The following is an 18,601-nucleotide window of genomic DNA, read 5'->3' on the forward strand; positions in this document are numbered from 1 at the left end:
GCCTCCCCCTCGGGGCCTTGGGGTCTCCCTCCTTCTTGGCTGACCATACTAGTCCATCCGCAGTCTGGCTGGGGGCTCCTCAAGGGAAGAGTCTAGATGGGCCAGGATTAGATGGATGGAGAAATGGATGAAGAATGAATGAATTTAAGACAGGGCTGCACTCGTGGTGGCCATTCTGGCCAGCAGCAGGCCACGCGTGGACCTCAGAGGCACAGTCAGCCTTGGGCCAGCCAGCCCTGTGGGGGCCCCGCCCCCTGTTGGTGAGTAGGCAGCAGCAGGTGGGGGGATGAATGGTGGCCCATCTGTCCCACCCCCCCCCCACTGCCTCGTGGTTGCCATCAGTCTGCCTGCTGTGGACCCCAAAAAGCTGGAAGATAAGGGAAGCTTCCCCTGGGTCACGTGACTCTCTTCAGTCCAAGTGGCCAGGGTCCTTGGAGTGATAGCCTCTAGACACTCCACCTGCAGCCCCGAGGGTCAGGGAGAGGGCACGCTTAGAGGCGCAGGCCCTCCCCCGAAGCTATAGTGAGACGCTCAGGCGGCTCAGCCTTTTACTCCCAGCCCCACTGGTGCGGGCGTCTGGCTGTGCCCGATGCCGTGTGACCCCTCTCTGGATGTCCTGCGCTGGGGAGGAGCTCGCCTCCTCCCAGGAAACCCTTGGTCTGACCTGCCTCTGCTTGAAACCCAAACTCACTCAGCCCCAAAGCTCAGGCCTGTTATTCAGGGTTTGGGACTCCGCTGGGCTCAGAGAGGCCAGCAGCTGTCCCGGGTCACACAGCCACAGGGACAGGACCAGGAGCCAGCCCTCTTCCCACCTGGACAGGTTCCTGTGCCTTTAAAGCCTTCCCCCACCCCAGGCCAGGACAGGGAGGAGGGGAGGAGCTGGGCCACAGCAGGGCCCTGGGACTCAGTCCGGTGCTGGAGTGTAGCGGGAGGACCAGCCCTGGAGCCAGGTGAGCTGCAGTGGAATGGGCTCTGGCTGTCCCCTAGTGCTGTGCTGCCCCAAAGCATAGCTCACCCTCTCTGAGCTGCTGGACATTGAAGGTCGGGGGGAGCTTGGGCTTGGGGCCTCCCGGGAGTATCTGGAGGTCTGGGTTGCAGCCCTCTCTGCCACGTGCTGGCCGTGCCCTGGAGCAGCTCCTCTTCTGTTCCCGGCTGCAGTTCACGCTTGTGCGCGATAGGAGTGGGCTGCCCTTCAGGGGGGAGGGGCAGGGCTCCTGCAGACGGATCGGCAGAGGGGTCCACGGGTCGGCTGTTTATCTGACAGGGTTGGGCTGGGAGTCTATTGCTTGTCTGGTGAGCGGGGCTGAGACTGCCTGTCCAGGCTTTCCGGCCCACTCTGCCACAGGTGTGGGTGGAGGAGGGCTGGGTGGAGCCATCTGACTTCCCCAAAGCCTTTGAAGAGGCTTTGAAGAAGCCACAGCACCCAGGAAGTAGACTTCTCGGCACTCAGAGGGAGGAGTGCATCATGGAGAAACTGAGGCCCGGAAGGATCTGGCGGCCGGGGGTGAGGAAGTCCCTGGGAGGAGGGGTTAGGTGACGTGTCCTCGAGCTGTGCTTGCCCCTCTGGGCTGTGGTTTGTGGCCACGGCAGGGGTGATGCAAGGTGGGTTGTGCCAGGGTCACCACTCCTCAGCCACCTCAGGCATATTTCAGCCAGTTTCTGGCAGGTAGTGATTGTCGATTCTTGGGGAAGGTTCCCTCATCGGATTCTCAGCCTTATCCCACCAGGGTGGGCAGCAGGCGAAAGCGACCCCAACTCTGATAAGCTTCCTGTCCTGGGCTGTGGACAGGGGTCAGGAAGCCGCTGAGAGCCGGGTCCTCTCTCGTTCCCGAGGTAGGTGGCTCCCGGCTGCCAGCTGGCTATGGTGGGGCAACAGGGTGGGTCCCGGGTCTGGGTCTGGGCTGTGGGGGCCATCTGACCGTGGCCAGGTTACATCCACCTAAGCCTCTGTTTCCTGTTTGCTAATGGGTTTGGTGCTGTGGCCTAATTTCAACCCTGTGGCTCTGGGGTTTGGAAGACATAACCACCATTCGTCAGGGCTGGAGGATTAACAGAGAAACTCCAAGCTGGTTGCTCCGTCTTCCTCTTCCTCATGCTCCTGTCTGCTGTGTCCCGGGAACGTGCTTGGCTCAGCCTAGATTCAGCTTGGGGTGGTGGCTGTAGGGGGGCTGCTCGTGGCAGACTTAGTTTCTTTGGGTGAGTGAGACTTGCACATCCCCGGGGATGGGGAGCTCACCACTTTTTGTGCCTAGGACGGGAGGCAAAAGGTCTGGGGGAGACCTGCCGCCCGGCCCCTGAGGCCTCACCTGGGATAACATGGTTTCCCCAGACCCACTGCCCCCAGGCCCCACTCTGTATGTGGGGGAGGCGGACCAGGACAGCATGTGACATACTGGACGTGTGAGAAAGGGCCTTCTGTGTTCCGTTACGCTTCTGTTAGCAGGGCCTGTGATGAGCCGCCTTCCCTCTCATCCCTCCCCCCTCGCACCTGCAGCTGCTGCCGGGCACAGAGGACTGTGTCTCCTGGCGGGCAGCTCTCTGTGCCCAGGGCTTCCCTGTTGGGGTTACCTGTGGGGGCTGGGCCATCCTCTGCCCACTCAGACGTTCTTGTTTTCCTCCTGCTGCTGCTGCTGCTGCTGCTGTGCCGTGCCACCCCAGGCAGGGAGAAAACTGCTGAGCCGGCTCAGGGTAGGGGCAGAACCCTGTGGTCTCCGCTGCAGACCCGGCTCAGCTGGCTGCCCTGCAATGCAGCCACTCGGGCAGGGCCAAATCCCCTGCATTCCTGGCTGGTGTTCAGCCTTTGGGGATAGGTCCCGGGCCTTTTCCCAGTCCCTCTGGTCTGCGTCGGGGTGGTGGCCAGGCAAACCATTCAGCTCTAGCATCTCTGGCCTGCTTAAGGGCGTCAGGTGACAGAACAAGGTCTGTTTGGGCTGCACAGTCCAAGGCAAGCGGCACTATCTGCTCAGCCGCTGTATCTCCTGCCTATCCAGTGGTACAGCCTTGCAGGGTGGCTGCGGATTCAATGTGAGAGACGGGGCTCTGGGGGCTGCCAAGCAGCTCAGACACAAGTGGCCAGGGAGCTGGGTGGGGGCCATGACTCAGGAAGTGGCGGATGCTTGTCCTTGCCCTTAACAGATAACTGCCTGAGGGAGTACGGAGTAGTGTCCAAGGTTCTCCGGGCCGGGCCAGAGCCGACGCTGACTGAGGACCTCCTTGGCGGGCTGGTCAGGGATGCGCAGAAGCTTGGGGGCAGGCGTGAGGTGGCCAGGCCTGCACTGCTGGGCTGTGTGACTTTGGACCAGCTCTGGCCCTCCACGGGGAGCTGCCTTTCTGGGCTGTTCGGGTGGTTCCTTGAGCCCGAGGCAGCAGTATTGCTGGGTAGGCGGTGGAACTGGTTCTGACCCGAGGCCCCAGGCTGTGTTTTCAAGAGGAACCCTCGGCATCCAGCTGAGGGTTGTGGGTTGTGGCGAGGCCTCCCCGGTCTGGCGCGGGTGGCGCTCCTGCTGTGCTGCCTGGGGAACCGTCTCGGGACGCTGTGCCTGGCCCTCACACCCTGCACAGGGACAGGGCTCCCTGCAGAGAGGCTCTTGGTCGAAGGGTCTGAGTCCTGGAGAGGGAGCCCCTGCCTCTGTCACCACACCTGTCCTTCCCCGCCGGGTTATACACCCTTACCTGCTGCCACCGCCATGGGGACTCCGAGAGGCACTGCTCTCACGTCCCAGCACCTTCCAGGTCGTCGTGAACTTTAGTCACCTGGTGACGGGCCAAGTCACCGTGCCTCCTTGCTGGCTGTATGTCAGCCTTTGACCTTCCTCCCTGCCAGGCCGGACATCCCTGAGAGGACCGCCTGCCCCACCCTACTCAAATGCTTCAGCTGCCCATGGGGGTGCAGGGCACCCCCTGGCTGGCCTCTAGACCCCTTAGGGAACTAGGTGAGTGTGTGAATTCCTCCAGTCCCCACCCTCCCCCACCCCGCCTCTGCTCCTCCTTGGAGAAGCCCATCCCCGGACCTCAGTCCCAGCTCCAAGGCCCCCCTGAACCGCTCTGCAGGGGCTGGGGGCGTGGCTCCAGCTCCTGAGGTCCCTCAGGCCTCCCAGCCCAGCCGCCTCCCCTGGGAGTGGGAAGGCAGCCTCGATGTGGCTGAGACTTTCCCAGGCAGATAAAGCTGCCTCCTTCTCCCCTGCTGTGCCCCAACCCAGAGCTGGCCGCGGAGGAGCAAGAGCTTTTCTGGGCCCCAGATCCCCCTGGGCCTCAGGTAAGCCCCCCTGGGGTTGTGAGGAGCTGGGCTAGGGTTTGAGGCCAGGCGCTGTGCCCGATCTACTCTCTGGCCTTGGTTTCCCCTCCTGGTACTGACACGTGAGAACCAGGCCTCGGGGCTTGGACATTGTTTATGGAGTCTTCGAGAAAAATATGGGGCGGGGAGTGCAAGCCTGGGTCTCCCAGCAGGATGTCTTCCGAAAGGCAGGATTTGTCTGCCTGTGGGGGGCTGAGCCAGCCTCCCTGCTGCCCGCCCAGGGAGGAGGGGATGCGGGTCAGCACCGCTCACACCCTCCCTGCACAGCCTGGAAGTCTAAGCCACTCTGGGTACCCCTGCCCCTTGGGGAGCCCACTTGGGTTCTTGGGTGGGTGGATGGAGTGTGTGGAGAGGGGAGGCTGGAGTGTGGACCTAGGAAGTCTTGGCTTGCTCAACCCAGGGGCCTGAGGGGAGAGAGGAAGGCCCTGAGGGGCGTCTGAGCCGATGGCTCTAATCCCTGGAGAAAGGAGACCAAGCCCCCTAGGTACCCAGCATGGCCTGCGCCAGTGGAGGGCTCCTGTCCCACCCAGCCCTGCTCCACCGCACGGGACGGGAAAGTCCTGTGTCCCCAACAGACGCTGCCTGCTGCCAGTTAGCTCCTAAGGTCCCTCAGACCTGCCAGCACAGCTGTCTCTACCCGGAGGCCCCCCACCGGGACCCAGGGTATGTCCCGGGGGCTGCCAGGTCTCGCAGAGGCTGAGGGCGGAGCACATGGGCTGTCCCTGGGGACACCGGCAAGGGGCAGGGCCTGCTTGGCACTTCGGAGAGAGCCCTTGTGCCAGCTTCTCAGAGGACCGAAGACCAGGAGATGCCGGAGGGGGTGGGGGCGGCAGTGCGGTGTCCTGCCAGAAACCATGTGCCCAGATTCTGTCAAGGTGGAGCCGAGGGGCTGGCTGGAATCCCGCTGTGGGTGTGGGGTGGTAAGCGGCCTGCTGCGTGACCGCCCCCTGAGCCAGGGGAGGAGAAAGCCCTCCCATACTGGTGTCTGGGTGCCCCCCACGTGGGGTCGGGGCTCCATTTCTAAACTGTCTCTGGGTCACCACCTCTGGCCCTGGCGTTAGGACCCTCGGAATAAGGAGAGAGCGAGCCAGACGGGTGCCAGCCCGGGGCTCACCGACAGACACCCGCCCTTTGGAGGGACCTGCTTCTGGGGGAGGGAGACCCAGTACCTCTGACACTTCCCCCCTCCTTCCCTGTTGGGGTCATGCCCCTCACCTGCTGCCCCTACCTACCAGGGGGACCTCAAGGGTAACTGCTGTCACTCCCAGCACAGCCTGGAAGGAAGTCAACAGGGGAAACATTGAGGAAGAGGCTGAGCAGCTTCTCAGCCGCCCCCTACAGGCCTCCAGGTGGCCCCCCCACGCCCCTCACCCCCGCCCAGCATAGCCCAGCGTGGCCAGCACTGACCTAGCTTTTCACACTTTCCGGCCCACTTAACCTTCATGGCACCCCAAGCGGAGGGCCTCTGTCCTTCCCGTGGGACAGATCGGGACAGATCGTCAGTGTTGCCCAAGGCCCCACAGCAGCAGGGGGCAAGTCCAGGCTCAGAGGGAGCAGGCGGCACGCCCCCCCCAGCCCCAGCCCAAGCCAGGCTTCACCACGTGGCCACATGACACACTCACCGCCCGACGGGCCTTGTACAGGAATGCCCCCGCCGCTCCCTCGCTGCCTTGCCCAGCAGAAGGAGTGCTGGGAGAATTCATGCCAATGTGTGAGCTGCTCACAGCCTCCACTTTGACTTCAGAGCTCCTCTGGAGGCAGAGAAGCCTCTCAAAGCCCCCTGGGGAGGGCTGGGGCACCTCTCCGGAGCAGGTTCTGTGACGCAGCCTCCTGCAGTGGGGGAGAGAGAGAGACCTCCCCCATCCCTCGGTTATTCCACCCGCTGCTTTAGCCAAACTCTCCCAGCTTTTGCGGCCACCTCCCCAGGCGAGGCTCGGGGCTTCCGTCCATTGAGGACGGCATCGCTCCGTGGCTGCTGACCCGATGATTTCGGGAGACTGCAGGTGTCCCCGTTGGGGGCACAACGGGAGCTGAACCCCATACTCTGTGGAAGGCCACTCCGGGGGACCCATGGGCAGTGCTGGGCTCTGAGATGAGGTGGGGACACAGAGGAAAGCAGGCTAGAGTTGTCCCTTCTAAAGCAACCTGTTGGCGGTGGAGGGCTCGGTCCCCAGGACGAGGCAGACGAGGCACCGCAGAAGCAGGTTCATATAAAATCTGGGAGCTCCCAGGAGTGGTCCCTGCTAGAGAGGCGGTCCTCACTGGGCCGGGCCCTGTGGGGAGGCAGGGAGGGTGTGGGCGGGCAGAGCTGGGACCAGGAGCTCCTGGCAGAGTGACCCGGCCCCCACGTGTTCCGGGCGGCAGGCAGGGAGCACACGCAGGGACATCTCTGAGCCTTGACTTTGGGCTGCGCCCTGCGGGGGTGAGGGTCAGGATGTGCCCAAGGCCAGGCTGGCACGGCTCCCTGACCCTGCTCCCCGCCCCCTCTGCGTGCCCACAGAACCATGAAGAAGCGTTTCGTGGCGGTGGCCTTGACAGCTATCGTACTGGTGCTTGTCATCATTGGCCTCTCCCTCTGGCTGCCCACCTCCAGGCCGCCCAGCCACGTGTACCCCAGGGCGGCTGTGGCCGCGGACGCCAAAGTCTGCTCGGAGATCGGGAGGTGAGTGGGGCGGGGACAGCCCTAGGGGACAACCACCGGGAATGGACCTGGGCAAGACCCTTGCCCCTCTCAGTTTCCCCACCCATAAATGGGCTGCTGGGCAAGGGGCATCCTTTCTTTGCACCTTCACTGCAGCCTCTGCTCAGGGGAGAAGGGACACTAGCCCCAAAAGCAGGACACGGGCCTGCCCGTGCTCAGCTGGGCCCTTGCCTCTGTGCTGAGGGCGTCTGTTTCTCCGGCTACACTGTGCTGGCCGATACGAATCATTCTCAACTCCTGCCTCACAGGTGCAGATTAGTTCCCACTTAAGGACTTAAACAGAAAAAATGTTATTAATGAAATGAATGTTACTAATGTAACAATTCTTTTAATTATAAAAATTATGTGCATTTGTTTGCTTAAAAAAGAGGGAAATATAAGCCCACCAGTTTTAGAGTTACATTTAAAATAAAATAAAAAAAAAACTCCTGCGGACTTCTTTTCAGTCTCTGTGGGTGGGACACCGGGCTGGCGGACGCCGGGGGTGGAGGCTGGGCGGCAGGGCTGGGGGTCCGCCGGCTCTCAGCCTCACCAGTGTGCCGTGCCGTGGGCAGGGACGTGCTGCAGGAGGGCGGCTCGGCGGTGGACGCCGCCATCGCGGCCCTGCTGTGCGTGGGGCTCGTGAACGTGCACAGCATGGGCATCGGGGGCGGCCTGTTCCTCACCATCTACAACAGCACCACGCGTGAGTGCCCGCGGGAGCAGGGGGGGATGCCAGGGAGTCTGCCTCCCGCTGGACCGGGGCTGGGGGGAGCGAGGTCGGGTGGCCCCTGGGTCCCGACGGCCCACCTGCTTCTCCCTCCAGGCAAAGCAGAGGTCATCAACGCCCGGGAGGTGGCCCCTGAGCTGGCCTCCCCCGACATGTTCAACAGCTCGGAGCAGCTGCAGCAAGGTGAGGGGCAGGTGCAGGGTGAGGGGCAGGTGCAGGGTGTGGGGTGCCAAGGTTTAACATGCCCCTATGGGGCCAGGGACAGCTCTGGCAGCCCCTGACGCCCAGCCCCGTCACATCCTCCGAACTGAGTGTCCGGGACCACCATCATGGAGCATGAAGGGGCAGAGATTCTGCTGTTTCTGCTCAGGCCGCCCAGGGCCTCCCTGTGCTGGTACAGGGAGGGTAATTACCATTACAGCAGCTTGCCGTCCCCGGGGGCACTGGGGCTCACTCTGCTCAGCCCTTTCCACTGACCAGGCCCTTGAACCCTCCCTGTGCCCTTGGCCAGGGGAGCGCCACGTCGGCTCCCATTTTATAGGTGGGGATGCTGAGTCTTGGGGAGGTCGTGCAAACCAGCTGAGGTCCCACAGCTCTATGCTGATGAAGCAGGCTGTCCAGACCCTGCATGTTTCACAGATATCCAAGTCGTTTGTTTGTTCATTTGTAAGGATGAGTATGGGGGGGAGTTCCTTTTTTCTACTCTGGACATAAGCAAGGAGCAGACCTGTCTCCTACAGTGGCCACCAGGGGGCGCTGCTACAAGGCCACACCTGCACCCCTGCCATATGGACTGGAGGAAAAGAGGTCCAGAAGGAGGAGGGGCAGGGCACGGGGACCATAGTTAGCCTGAGTCCTACTGCAGGCCATGGACGGCCTCTTCAAAGTCCTCTGCGACGTGCAGAAGCTTTGAATTTGTAGCCATTGAGCACTCCAAATGTGCAGAAGAGAAGTTAGAGTGTGAGATTGCTGGAAGCTCAGGGACCTACTTACTGGCATGGTGGGGACGCTCAGAATTCACTGATTCACTAGGACTTACTGGGTGTCCCTACAGGGTCAGGGGCTGTTCCTCAAGCTGGCGTCCGAAACAAAAGCAACAGCGGACATCCGAGGCCTGGTCAAGCCGACCTCGCCGGTGCAGAACCGGGGCTGAGGGGAGAGGGGTGTGCCGGTGCTGCCCGGAGAGCAGGGATGGGAAGGGCCAGTGGGTGTGCGATTCGCCGAGGGCGGCCTGGTCAGGGAGGCGGCATGGAGCAAAGACCCGGAGACCGGGGTGTAGTGGGGGGGGGGAGCTGCGTGGGTGCTGGGGGAGGGGGAGGACATGGACACGGGGTCAGACAGAACAGCCCAGGCTGCATCAGACCGTGCGGGTCACTGTGGAGGCTGTGCCTCTTATTTGAGGAGGGAGAGGTGTCTCCTGGGTGTCTAAGCGTGGGGTGGGTGCAGTGGACCTGGCCCATGTCTGGTGGGACTCCTTGGGCTCTGTGGCAGGAATAGAAAGTAAGCCACCTGCCCAGCAGGTGGTCCATCATGGGGTCTTGGGGATCCAGCCGGGGAGAGATGAGTGGGTGGTTGGTGGTTGACGCCTGTGGGCTTGCTGACGGGTTGGGTGTGGTGTGTGTGCTGGGGTCCTGGTGGCGGATGTGGGGGGCTCCGCCCACGGCCCCCCCCCCCCCCCCCACGGATGAGAATAAGTCTACCAAGACATGATCTGCTTGGGGAGGAAAAGTGGCCGATCTCTCAAAGGAGAAGGGCCAAGAACCTTTTCCTCAATGGGCTTTTATTGGGTTCGTTTACACAGGAATTCAGGTAAAGCTCATTAATCATTGCCAGGCAGTAAGGATCAAAGAATAGATAACAAAGAACTCTGAGGGCCTATTCTGAGTCAGGGTCAGATAGCTAAAGAGCTGTAAAACTTTGAGGAACAAACTACTTCTTGCTTGGACCCTTATTGTTTAATTGAGAGCATTCTAAACAAAGCAGGTTTCACAGGATTTTACATATTCTTTCTTAGGCCTGATCGCCCCAGGAACCCACCCTTTCCAGCACAGGGCTGCACCACCCTCTGTCATTGTTTCAAGTTTAGGTGGAGCAAGAGAAGTAAGGCAGCCAGGAGATTAGGAGATTTCTCAAAGACAGAATGAGGACTCAGGCTCTGTCAAAGCCAAGGGGTAAGGGTCCATCACCCCCTTTTGCTGTAGCCCCCAAAGTCCTTCCTTGGGGGCCTCCCATGTGATTGTGCCTGTGTTAGGTCATTCCCCCCTTGGGGAATCTTACCTGTCATTGGCTAACTGACCAAGCACTGAGGGCCAGTTATGGATGAAGTAAAAGGAGCAGAAGCAGTGCTCCTGCCAGGCAGATAAGCTTTTGTCTCCTTGCTGGCTTACCGTCCAAGGTCGTTCCCTAAGCCTTCGCCTTGGCGGGGGTTACAGCTTCTGAAGCCAGGCAGGGTGGTTCGCAATAACCGAGGGTCTATGTCTGCACCTGGAAAGGCAGGGAGGCCCTGGCGGAGACTGTCAAGGTGACAATCAGAATTTGGGGGTTGGCTGTGTTCAGTATGAGATACCTTTTTCTGATGGGCCGGTGCACCCCAGACCCGGCCCTCAGGGAGCTGGCTGGGGAGTAAATCTGGGAGCTGTTGGCTTGCAGATGGAACCCGAGGCCCTGACCTGGGGCAGGTCGCCAGGGGAGTGAGTGCAGACGGAGGAGAGGGTGGGGAGATGTGGGGAGAGCCAGGTGTGTGCGGTCCAGAGGTGACGCAGGAGGGTCGAAGGATGGGCTAGGCAAGGCGAGGCTGGGTGGGGCCCTGGTCTGGCCGTGTGGGGGTCACTGTGAGCGTGGTGAGGGGGGTGGTGTGGGGTGCTGACCGGCCCAAGGTGATGGCAGCATTTATTTCAGGTGGGAGGAATTTCGTGCTGGGTGTCAGACCTGAGATATGCAGGTGTTGTCACAACCCAGCCCTGGGAATCGAGCCTGGGCGTAGCTGAAATGAACCTGTAACCTCACAGGGGGAGCAGGAAGGGGTCTGGAGTGGGGGCTGTGGCTGTACCCTTCTGTCAGTGTCGGCTGAGGGCCAGGTGGGCAGTGGAGCCCGGGGGTCCGTCTCCCGTGCAGTCGTGGGCCCCTCAGAGGTCAGAGCTGGAGACTAAACACTCCCCACGGTCCGATGGGAACATGAGGCCCAGAGAGGGGACGGGGCAGGGATTTGGGGTCGGGTCCCAGCCGGGACAATAGAAGAGTGGCCCTTGCTTTGGCACTGGCCTGGGTTTGCACTGGGGGCTTTGGCAGGTCCTAGTGGACCCTTGAGCCTCGTGGGACGAGAGGCCTTGAGGACTAGGCGGCTCAGGCTGAGAGGTGGCCTGGGTCCAGCTCCCCACAGTCTCCCTGTGCCACCGTGACACTGGCACAGGATCTCAGACACAGTGGCGCCTGCGGACATGGACAGCGAGGCCCAGGACAGCGAGACCCGGCACACACGCTCCCACTCTGCCCTCCCCTGCCCTGTCAGACACCCCCGGCTGGTCTGCAGCCTTGCCGGCCGAGTCCAGATACGACCTCAAAAATCCATTTCCTTCCTGAGCCTCGCTGGCCCCATCTGGGGACTGTGCCTGGGACGATGCCTGGGAGAGGCCCTGAGGTCCCTTTTCTGGAACCACTAACTGCGTCCCTCTCGCTTTGTAGGGGGGCTGTCGGTGGCGGTTCCTGGTGAGATCCGAGGCTACGAGCTGGCGCACCAGCGCCACGGGCGGCTGCCCTGGGCTCGCCTCTTCCAACCCAGCATCCAGCTGGCCCGTCAGGGCTTCCCTGTGGGGAAGAGCTTGGCGGCAGCCCTGGAGCAGAGCCGGGAGATCATTGAGCAGCAGCCCGCGATGTGGTACGTCCACCAGGCTGGCCTGCTCTGGGGTGCGGGTGGGGCAGGCGCACCCCCAGGTCCCTGCGGGCCATGTGTGCCTAGCTGGTGGAACACCGTCAGGAACCTGTGCTGATGGAGGGGCAGGCTCCTGGAGACGCAAAACCGTCCCGTCGTGTGAGGGGACGCATTCAGAGCCCGGTGCCGGGGCTCCGGTCCGTACACCCTGAGTGCAGGGAGCTCTAGGAGGCCTGGGCTGGATGCTGGAGGATGGGCCCCGAGGGATGGGCCACCCGCCCGTGGACAGGAGCTGACTGTCCTTCGTTCTTGTTCCCCGTGCCGGGTGGCCGTGGGGATGGTCTGGCTACGCCCCCCACACCTGTCGGCCTCACGGGAGCCTGCTCTGCCCCAGCGAGGTGTTCTGCCGGGATGGGAAGGTGCTGCGAGAGGGGGACAGAGTGACCATGCCGCGACTGGCTGACACGTACGAGACGCTGGCCTCCCAGGGCGCCCAGGCTTTCTACAACGGGAGCCTCACGGCCCAGATCGTCAAGGACATCCAGGCGGCTGGTGAGTGGGTGACCTCCGGGATCTGGGGTGAGGAGCTTCGCAGAGGAGACCCTGAGCTGGGGCCCAGAAGTCTGGGGCCCTTGGGTCCTGCCTGGGTTGGACACTGGGCCCTCGGGGAGCACCTGGCAGGGGAGAGTCACAGATGTGTTTGCAGTCAGTGATGCACCATGGGTCCGCAGGTCCTGGCTAGGTCAGAGCTGAGAGACGGTACAGTTCAGGAGAGAAAGCCCTCCCACCCTGGGCTTTCTGAGTGTGTGTGTGTGGGGGGGGAGGTGGTAAAAGCAGGCATAGGTATGAGCCAGGGCTGAGGAAGTACTAAGTGTAGATCTGGGAGGCCTTCCTGGAGGAGGCAATGCCTGAGCTATAGACAAGATTGCACTTTATAGGCAGGAAGTGTGTTTCTGGGGGAGGGAACAGGCTAAAGCCTGGAGAGGAGGGCTTTAATTCTTCAGGAAGTCTACTGGAGATGAGGGTGGGCTTGGTGCGAGAGGCATTGGAGGGTCTGCACACAGGGTCCCATGGCTGGAACCTAATGGGGCAGGCTCTGATGGAGCCCAAAGCTGCTGCTCTATCCCTGAGCTGTGGCCTTCTTCATCTGCTATTTCTGTTAGTGCGTCATGCAGGAAGGTGATTGGCATGTTGACCTTCACCACGGCCTTCACCACGGATGCTGGGAGTTAGCTTGTAAATACTTGTCTGTCTGGAGCCCCAGAGAATTAAGAGCTTCCCTCCACCCACCCGTTAGTCACGGGAGGAGGGGCTGGGGGGTGGGGATGAGCGATGCTTTCCACTTAGTGAGGACTCCCTGGCTGCCAGGGAAGAGAGATGGCCAACCTGGAGGCCAGCGGGGCAAGCAGGTCGAGGACAGCTGGTCTGGGCCTGACCCCGTGGGGCAGTGCCACCCTCTGGGAGGCCCGAGGACCTGCAGGGTGGGCCAGTGTGGAGGTGGAGGAGCAGCGGCCCTGCAGGGTGGGCAGACCCCCTCCAATGGTGCGACCCCATCCTCAAATGGCAGCCCTGGCCCCCAGTAGTGCAGCCGGTCCCTGTGTCCACTCCCCCACATGGAGCTGCTGTCCTCTTGCAGGGGGCATTGTGACGGCCAGGGACCTGAACAACTACCGGGCGGAGCTGATTGAGCACCCGCTGAGCATCAGCCTTGGGGATGCCCAGCTCTACGTGCCCAGTGCCCCGCTCAGTGGGCCTGTGCTGGCCCTCATCCTCAACATCCTCAAGGGTGAGCTGTCCACCTCGGCCCTGCAGGGGGCGGCGCCCTGTGAGCGGGCACTGAGGGGACACTCTCGGGGCTGGGGCAGTGTCGGGAGGGAGCGAGGCGGGGAGCAGTGTCCCGGGAGTGGGGCTCAAGGGCAACGGAGTCTGGTTCGCCCGAGGCACCCAGTGCCAGAAGATCATCTGTGACAGAGGAGCAGACTGGGCAGCCCTCTGGCTGGATGTATGAGCCCAGGCTCTGGGGTCCCTGGCCCTCTCGCAGCGAGCACTGCGGCTGCTGGGTATTAAATGCTCTGCTTCTCCAGGTGGGCCGAGTGGTTCAGGGAGGTGTGGGTCCGCTCCAGGCACCCAGCTGTCCAGCTGAGCTGGGATGTCCCCAGGGCCCCGGGGTCACCAGCAGTTGCCGGGCTCTGCCTTACCAGGGTACAACTTCTCCCGGGCGAGCGTGGAGACGCCCGAGGCGAAGGGCCTGACCTACCACCGCATCGTGGAGGCCTTCCGGTTCGCTTATGCCAAGAGGACCCTGCTTGGGGACCCCAAGTTTGTCAACGTGACTGAGGTAAGGGACAGGGGCTGGCCCTTGATGGGCGCGGGCCAGCTGCGGAAGTGTCAGGAGGGTCCCCTGGGTTTCTCTACGGATTAATGAAGCCCCACACCTGCTTTACTGATTCGCTTTCACCAGCTCTGGCGGTGGGGCCGCCATGTGGTGGGATGGACTGGTGACTCTGAGCTGAGCCTCTGTCCCAGAGCTCATAGTGTGACAGGCTTGACCATGAGTGATCAGTGCCCCTTGCTCCCCCACACTCCCACCTCCAGGCCTTGCACGTGCTGTGCCCTCAGCCTGGAAGGTTCTGGACCAGTCAGTGCTGAGGTGAGGCCTGCATGGAGCTGGTGCAGCCATCAGGGGCGATGAGAAGGACTGTGACAGGCAGAGGACCTGTGTCCCAGGCGGGCAGAGGCCTTGGCCACCTGCAAGCTGGTCACATCCAGGAGCTGACACTTACTTCCCAGATCCCCACCTGGTTCTGCACTGCCCACCCTCTGACCACCAGCTGCCCCAGCCCCAGGCTGGGCCTCACTGTAACCCTGTGACAGCCCTCCAGACTGTGACCCCGTGACAGCCATCCTTACCTGCTTGGACACCCCGGTTCTGGAGCAGGCCCCTGGACCCCATACACTGACCCGTGCCGCCCAGGGCGGGCCTTAGCTGCCCAGCAACCCCTCTGGCCTCCCAGGCCTTTTCTCGTTCCTGGTGACCACTCTGTGCCCCCATCACCCACCCCGGCCAATGACGTGGTGTCTCGTATCCCAAGGCAACAGAAGCCACTGCATGGCCACCCACTCTGCCCCTGCTCCTGTGTCAGGTGGGCCTTTGCTTGCCCACTCGCTGACGCAGCCGCGCCCTCCCAAAGAGGTGGCTCTGCCTCTGGTGCCCCCTCTCTGCCCGTTCTGGGCCCTCGCTCTTGAGGCCAGAGTGCTCCCGTCTCTCCAGGCCCGCCCCCCCCCCACTACTCCTCTGCTCCCCAAGGAGCAGGCGGCCAGCTCCGGCCCTTCTGGAGCCCTCCCCTGCTGGCCTCTGCTTTGGTGGCCCCGTGTTTGCCCGAGTCAGTGGAGACCCAGTCTCCGAGGGCGTCTCCCGAGCGAGGACTTCTCCCACGCACATGGAGCCGGCCGCCCTGTGAGACGCCTGTGTTGGGGTCTTGCTGAGGGTCCCAGCGAGTTCAGGCCCAGGGCCCGTGGGGCCTGCCCGGGCAGTTTTGTCTCTCCGGTCTCCTGACCTGCAGCGGCCCCCTTGGCGCTCTGCGGGGGTTTTAAAGTCCAGGGCCGTTCTCCCGTACAAGGGCCCACATCCTGCGTTTGACTCTGTTTCCCTGAGAGTAGATCCAGGCTGCAGACTTGCCCCCTGGATTAGTCAGTTAATCTAGGAGGAGCTGCTGATACCTTCTGGAGGCATTTCCTCTGCTGGTCCCCCAGGGTGGTCCTGGCTGGCTCCTCCCTCCTCTCTGCCCCTCCTGTCCCTGGTTTGCCCTTCCTCTGCGTCTGCCCGCCCGGGCTCTCGGCTTCAAGCCGCTGTCTCCACACTCGTCCCTCAGTGGATCTCGCCCGTGATCCTGACACGGAGGTTCACCACCCACTCAAGACAGGTTCCTCGGTGTCCAATGGGCATCTGTCCCAATTTGAGCTCCCTCTATCCCCACACCTGTCCCTTCCACTGTGTTCATGTCCCCATTAAGGGCTGTTCTGGACCGAAGACTCTGGGGCCATGTTCAGTTGCCCCTTCTCTCCCACCTGCGTGAGCCACCTCGTCTCTCCCGGCTGATGCCACAGCCTCTCTATTGGGTTCCACTCATTTACCCCATACGGCCTTCAGAGGGACCCTGGGAGAACAGCCACGGCATGCCCACTCCTCTGTCCCAATCCTGGGTGGCAGAGAGCAGAAGCCAGAGTCCTTGCGAGGCCTGTGAGGACCTGTGAGGTCAGCCCCTGCCTGCACCTCCAACCTCTGGTCTTCGGTACCCAACTCACCATCTGCCTGCCTCAGGGCCTTTGCATTTGCCACCCAGGCCTCATTCAGTGCTCTTTCTAGATGTCACCTCCTCTGAGAAGCCCTCCCTGACCACTCCACCCCGCCCCACCCTTCCCTACCACCCTTACCTGGCTTGTTCTTCCCAGCATGTCCCTGTCTTCCTGGCTGTGAGGATGGGGACCTGCTAGTCTGTTCCCTGCTGATCCCCCAGTGCCAGGCACACAGTGCAAGCTCCGTGAATAAATGCATGTGGCTAGAAGAGAGGCTTGGGGAACAGACAGACAGACAGACAGACATTCAGAGTTGCCAGATGGCAACAGGGCCAGAGGCTGGTGAGGGGGCAGACGAGCCACAGGAGGTTGAGGGTGCAGGAGGCTTGGGCTCAGAGCCATGGCCGGGGGCTCCTGAGAGCTGCCTGCACAAGTCGGTGCCCCTTCCCACCCCTCCGCCTCCTCAGGACAGCTCTGGGGTCTCGGCAGGTGGTCCGAAACATGAGCTCCGAGTTCTTCGCTGCCCGACTCCGGAACCGGATCTCGGACGACACCACTCACCCAGCCTCCTACTACGAGCCTGAGTTCTACACTCCAGACGACGGGGGCACCGCCCACCTGTCCGTGGTTGCCGAGGATGGCAGCGCCGTGTCGGCCACCAGCACCATCAACTTATAGTAGGGGCTGCCAGGTGGCCTGGGTGGGCCGGGGGCTGCCCTCCTGTCCCAGAGGCGGGGCTCCATCAATCCCTTTCAGGGCAGGAAGCTGAGCTTCCACCTTGGTAGAACACTTGCCCCAGATCTCATGGGGTACGAGGCGGAGCTTCGGTGGGTGGGCGGGGCCAAGCCCGGCAGGCAGGGCACAGCTGTCTGACTTAGCCGGCCTGCAGCTTCGGTTCCAAGGTGCTCTCACAGGTCAGCGGGATCCTGTTCAACGACCAGATGGACGACTTCAGTTCCCCCAACATCACCAACCAGTTTGGGGTGCCTCCCTCACCAGCCAACTTCATCAAGCCAGGTGCGGGGTGGGGGTGTTGGGTGGGGATGGGGCTGGTGTCCCAGGTGGGCAGCTGACCGGCCTGTCTGTCCCCTACGGCCGGCAGGGAAGCAGCCACTCTCGTCCATGTGCCCAGCAATTATCGTGGACCGGGACGGCCGGGTCCGTATGGTGGTGGGTGCCTCAGGGGGCACCCAGATCACCACAGCAACAGCGCTGGTAGGTGCCCCCGCCCGGCCCCTCGGCCCCTCAGCCCCTGCCCTTGGGCCGCACTGACCCCGCGCTCCCCTCACCGTCCTGCGTAGGCCATCATCAACAGCCTGTGGTTTGGCTACGACGTGAAGCGGGCAGTCGAGGAGCCCCGGCTGCACAACCAGCTTCTGCCCAACACCACAACCGTGGAGAAGCACATCGACCAGGTAGGGTAGGCGGTGGGGAAACTGAGTCACAGCAAGGGGTGGGCACTGGGTGTCCTGAGATGGAGCTCTGGACCTCCCGTCCCATCATGGAGGGGCGGCGGCTGGCATCTCCTGCCAGAAGCAGGTGTCCTCACACCCACTGCCTGGGCCGGTTCGGGCCCCCGTGCCGTGAGGCCCAGGCCTCAGGCTCCAACAAGACCCAGCAGGCCCAGCTACCCCCGATGTACTCTTCCTGGGAGTTATCTGGGTCCGTGAAGCTGCTGACCGCATGGGTATGGTTCCGAGGGTGTCTCAGGCCCCCTGAAGCCTCCCTCCCCCGCTCCCCCCAGGCAGTGACCACAGGCTTGGAGACCCGGCACCACCACACCCAGGTCAAGTCCACCTTCATCGCTGTGGTGCAGGCCATCGTCCCCACGGCTGGTGGCTGGGCGGCCGCCTCAGACTCCAGGAAAGGTGGGGAGCCTGCCGGCTACTGAGTGTGTGGAGCAGGCGGGGCTGAGCGGCAACCCAGTGACAAGATGCCTACGCAGGACTGAGACTTTGGGGGTTGGGCTTCTCCCGGGAGCGGTGAAGCAGTGCAATAAATGGGGGCCACCGCGCTAGGTGCTGGCTGGCTCCCAGTTTTCTGGGCCTCGGCATTCTGTGTAAAATGAAGCCACCTGGTGGGGAGGATGGCGAGCCCCGCGGGTGGGAGGGGGCACAAAGCAAGCCCATGCCAAACCCTGTCCTTCCTCACCCTGAGCCCCAGCACCAGGGGCCAGGCCTTCCAGTCCCTCTGCCGGGCAGCGGTGCTTCCAGTTTTGGACACCAGGGGGCGCCATAGCCCTGGCTTTCCCGCGAGCAGAAGCCTCCCAACGATCAGAGGAACCTGGGTGTCTCCTCAGCCTGGCGGGTGTCCAGATCACCCTGCCGAGGACACAAGGAGGTGAAGCTGAGGTCTGGGGAGTGGGATTGGGCAAAAGAGTGGAGCAGAACATGCTGGTCAGAGCCAGGCCCCGGGGGTGCTTTCCAAGCACAAATGCAGAATGAAACCCAAGCTGCGATCAGCTCCAGGAGGCCGGATTCTCAGGAACAGAGAACTGGAGGAGGTCCCGAGATCCCCGAGGGTCAGGGCTTGAACCAGTGAATGGCTGGGGAACACAGCGGGGGGCGGGGGGTCAGTGAACACAACAGCCTGTCTCCCCCACCCGGGGCCAGCCCCTCACCTGCCCGCAGGGTCTGCTAACTCATGGGGCACCTAAAGTGAGGTGCTGGGAAGGGCAGGGGAGAGGGGGCCCCGGCCCGACAGATGCTGCCCGTCAGTGAGCATGAGTGGGGC

The 18,601-nt window shown here is 62.6% G+C and overlaps 1 protein-coding gene across 2 annotated transcripts; it reads left to right on the forward strand.

Moving 5' to 3' along the window:
• The first annotated feature begins 350 nt into the window (after positions 1–350).
• Positions 351–17,917, forward strand: GGT1 (gamma-glutamyltransferase 1). 2 transcript variants are annotated; one of them, XM_036014962.1, is made up of 14 exons: positions 351–950; positions 1,728–1,833; positions 6,795–6,956; positions 7,550–7,680; positions 7,801–7,887; positions 11,386–11,578; positions 11,967–12,124; positions 13,209–13,358; positions 13,774–13,910; positions 16,358–16,545; positions 16,758–16,885; positions 16,971–17,083; positions 17,170–17,283; positions 17,613–17,917. In XM_036014962.1, the coding sequence occupies exons 3-14, from the start codon at positions 6,799–6,801 to the stop codon at positions 17,757–17,759; spliced, it is 1,704 nt and encodes a 567-aa protein (XP_035870855.1). In that variant the 5' UTR covers positions 351–950; positions 1,728–1,833; positions 6,795–6,798; the 3' UTR covers positions 17,760–17,917. The 2 variants fall into 2 exon arrangements, with proteins under 2 accessions (XP_035870855.1, XP_028383647.1); XM_028527846.2 differs by lacking the exons at positions 351–950; positions 1,728–1,833 and adding an exon at positions 4,113–4,255.
• Positions 17,918–18,601: the final 684 nt, after the last annotated feature.

The sequence above is a fragment of the Phyllostomus discolor genome, chromosome 13 (genome assembly GCF_004126475.2).
Source record: "Phyllostomus discolor isolate MPI-MPIP mPhyDis1 chromosome 13, mPhyDis1.pri.v3, whole genome shotgun sequence".
NCBI lineage: Eukaryota > Metazoa > Chordata > Mammalia > Chiroptera > Phyllostomidae > Phyllostomus > Phyllostomus discolor.